Source organism: Sinocyclocheilus anshuiensis, unplaced genomic scaffold (genome assembly GCF_001515605.1).
Source record: "Sinocyclocheilus anshuiensis isolate Anshui unplaced genomic scaffold, SAMN03320099.WGS_v1.1 scaffold67, whole genome shotgun sequence".
NCBI classification, from domain to species: Eukaryota; Metazoa; Chordata; class Actinopteri; order Cypriniformes; family Cyprinidae; genus Sinocyclocheilus; species Sinocyclocheilus anshuiensis.
In genome coordinates, this window is record NW_015552546.1 from 1,383,969 (window position 1) to 1,388,060 (window position 4,092).

Consider the following 4,092-nt stretch of genomic DNA (forward strand, 5'->3'; position numbering starts at 1 on the left):
ACAGTGTTATTGTGGCCACGGTGTGTCATGTGACAACGTTCTAAAATAGCAGCTGCCTAAAAAAACTCACTCTGGGGGGACCGCTAGAATATTTTAAACTCACCAGTGAAAGGGTTAAAAAGTTATAACAATAAACTGGACAACAAGTGCTGCTAAAGTTGTTCATCTGTTAATTGACATACAGCACCAACTTCTGTCTGACAGACTTGCAGCCTTTAGCAGAAAAGATTCTCTCTTTTTCAGGAAAGAATGGCATGTCTCTGGCTACTTTATCTGCCAGATCATAGTTTGGTTTGATATTCAGATGGCCCATCTCAGCCATGACACACTGACGCACATGCTTCAGCATTAGAGGCAGGAAAGGAACATGGTGATCAATCAGATGATGATCTATGATACTAGAGTGCAGAAATCCACCTGTAGAACAGACATGCACATTAAAAATTAAAGGAGTTAATTGTGGAGTAAATACAGCCACATTTTTAGTTTTGGGCTAAATACATATATTTAGAAAATACATAAATAAAATCATCAAATAATTTATTACGAAATACAAGTAAATGAAACTTTTTGAAATATATTTGAAAATCTATATTAGCTTTTGAAATATATTTACAAATATATATTTTGCTTAATACTTAAATGATCTTTTAATACACACTGTTCTTATCATTGAAAATGTTTCTAAAGATTTTAGTCTCCAGTTCCTTCCTGTTCATCCAAAGCTCTTCCCGACATATGCCTTCTCTCCAGAAATCCAGAGCCACTTCAGCAATCCCATTCCCACTTGCATTACTATAAACAAACAGATAAACAGCTTATAATTAGTTGTGTCACTCGTTAGGGACAGTAGAGGCATTCAATTACCACTGTGTTTTAATTTTATGGAGCTAATATGTTGACTACAACTGTAGCCTATTTGTGGAAATCTGAAAATCAAACTTGAGGGCTTTACCTAAGAAAAATGAAGATTGCATTGCGGAATGACACTCCATCTACATTGGCATTGTAGTTTAGAAAAGGTTTTATGACATCGATCAGCTGTGATTGCATCTTGTCCATTTCATCAAATATGAACATGGAGCGGGGAAAACTTGAAACACTTTTATAAATCCCTTGCTTTAACTGTGCCTGAATATACAGAACATGCAAATCACTGTTTGAGAAATGAATTATGTGTAACGCTCCCACAAAATGTGGATTATTTTTACTTTTATATTATCATTTTGAATATTTGATTTTACTATGTTTAATATCAGGTAAAAAAAAATGCTGTCATAGTTCACCCAAAAATGTTAATTTGCTGACAGTTTACTCACCCTTAGGTCATCAATAGAGTTTGTTTCTTTTTCGGAAAAGATTTGTAGAAATGGAGCATTATGTCACCAATTGTTCACCAATGCAATCACCACAGCTTATAAAAACATCACAGTAATCCACAAGAATCCAGTTCATCAGTTAATGTCTTGTGAAATGAAAAGCTAAATGTTTGTAATAACAAATTAATCATTAAGATCATCATTAATCATTCTTGAGTTAAAAAGTTGTCTTATCTGAACCAGGAGAGAAATATGCAGATCAAGCACTGTTTACAAGCAAAACAGTTCTAAACAAATATGTTGGTGGATTTTGATGTAAGAGGACAACAGGGGATGGACTTTTTCTATGGAGGAAGTATTATTATGGATTGGTATTTTGGTATCTCTTTAAAGTTAAAACTTTAGCTTTTCACTTCACAAGTCATTAATTGATGGACTGGAGCGGTGTGGATTATTGTGATGTTTTTATCAGCTGTTTAGACTTTCATTCTGACGGCACCCATTCACTGCAGAGCATCCATTTGTAAGCATGTGATATAATGCTATATTTCTCCAAATCTGTTCTGCTAAAGAAACATTCTTGGATGGCCTAAGGGTGAGTAAATGTACATTTTTGGGTGAACTACTTCTTTAATAGAAATGTAATTCAACTTGATTATATCAATTGAGGAAAATACTGAATCTGTAAATGACCCAAATTTCTAACTGTCCAGCCAGGGCATTCTCTCTCCCAACTCGTCACATAGGATCCCTCTGCTTCACTTTTTAATGCTCAGGATATCCCTTTAGCATTGCTTTAAGTTGTTTGCCTTATGCATCAGATCATGCTGATCAGATCAAGATGGCATGCATTGCATCAAATCACAATGCATGTAATTGTTTGCATATATAAAAGTATACATTTTATTTCAAAAAAATAAGAATAAGTAATTCATACTTTCATAGATATTGGAGCACCTAACCCCACTCCTACCTACTCACTTCTCAACAACATAAAACACTTAACAGGCATAATCACAGGTATTGTTCAATAATTTATTTACAGGTATTAATCCAATGTGAAATTTCATCATGGCGACATTCCCATGCACATTGCGTCTATGTGTGATGCCAAAGGTTTCTCATTGAAAGCAATGAAGTAGATACCCTGCACATCGAAAAATAAGCATATGGCAAACAACTGAAAGCCACGCCGGGGTACCCTAAGCATTAAAAAGTGACGCTGAGGGATCCTGACCAAGTGTCAATATGTGATAAGTTGGTATTGAGAATGTGTTGGCCCAGCCAACTCTGAGTACATGAGTCCTATGGACTATCTTACTGTACATTTTAAAGAACATGATGACCATGATAAAGAAGTAATTATTTGTCTACATGTGATTACTTGAGTCTTAGGCCATGGATTAAAATACAATTTATTTACTTACTTTGTATAAGTCTGACTTTTCTTTGTGTGGGAAATTATGCTCAGATATATACGTATGAACATGGTGGCTTTCTATCCCATTTTCGTAAATGTTTCTCGCAATGATTTTAGCAACATGATTTTTCCCAACTCCTGTAGTCCCATGGAAAGAGAGGACCAGCGGTTTGTTTGGGTTGCTGTCATTCATAAATGATGTTACAGCTTTCAGTACAACATCAGACACAATGTGCTGCCCAAAGAGAGAGTCTTTTAAATCTTCCTCCAAACCTGGAAGATGTGAAGATATGTGAAGTCAACAGATAGGCCTATTTAAATAAACCAGGAAGCACATTTTAATATTGAAGCATTTTTTACCACACATAATAATAATAATAATAATAATAAAAAAACATAATTAACTGTAGCAAAATAAAATGTTGTGAAATTGTTTTTAAGCAGACAACTAGTTAAAACAGCTCATGCAGGTTTACTGGTGTTAGCTGGACAAAATTCTCATGGAAAATAAAACAGAGAAGCACAACGACATGACACATTTTGTGAGGGTTTCTGGCACTTTTACCACATGACAGATATTAAAGCTGTTTTTATTGGTAAACGCTTTAGATTTAAATAGTTGTGCTTGTTCGGAGGTTATGCGCCAGTCGAGAAACAAAGGAAGGCGTTTTTCTACTAAACATCCGAGTATGGTCAAACGATTCGATAGGCTACGTTTTACTCACGTTTAGGATCAAAAGGCAGCAAATCGTCCCGGTCAAAAAATGTGTAAAACACATAAGATGCGACAGCCGCGAACACTTCCAGAACACCTGAAGATAATGTTATATTAGACACCAGCAATAAAACTATTAACAAATGGCACGCGTTCATTGTAAAAGTGAATCATCCAGGCAACTTTCAATCTCGGTTTCGTTTTTGAAAGAAACTCGGAGGGGAACTGACGGATAAACTGCAATCCTTTAACAAATAATTAGCTCTGACCACAAGAAACAAAACACGCCTTTCTTGTTTTCCCTGTTTAAGACGCGTATGTTCCATAACCACTAGAGAAACGTGTTCTTTAAAGGTCCCCTGTAGAGACACGCAGCGTTACCAGTGTTGCCAGATTGCATTGAAGATCTCCAGCCCAAAATGTGTAGTAACAACAACAACAACAAAAATTATAATATATATATATATATATGGGGGGGGATTTTTTAATTTGAGGGGGGAGTTTGGGTATTTTTTTAGACACTACAATCATCCAACCTAAATGTTTTGTCACCCATTTGTGTTTTTCAATTTATAATGTTGTTGAATCATATTTATATTGTGAGGAAGATACTTAAAAAGAACTTTGATTTCAAACTC

The 4,092-nt window shown here is 35.2% G+C and overlaps 1 protein-coding gene across 1 annotated transcript; it reads right to left on the reverse strand.

The window, feature by feature from the left end:
- On the reverse strand, window positions 1-3,772 carry LOC107664230 (torsin-1A-like). The gene is made up of 5 exons (XM_016454743.1): window positions 3,465-3,772; window positions 2,747-3,012; window positions 956-1,131; window positions 662-795; window positions 1-417 (listed from the first exon to the last, which is right to left on the reverse strand). Exons 1-5 carry the CDS (start codon window positions 3,610-3,612, stop codon window positions 170-172), a joined length of 972 nt encoding a protein of 323 aa, XP_016310229.1. The 5' UTR covers window positions 3,613-3,772; the 3' UTR covers window positions 1-169.
- Between the last annotated feature and the right edge of the window lie 320 nt (window positions 3,773-4,092).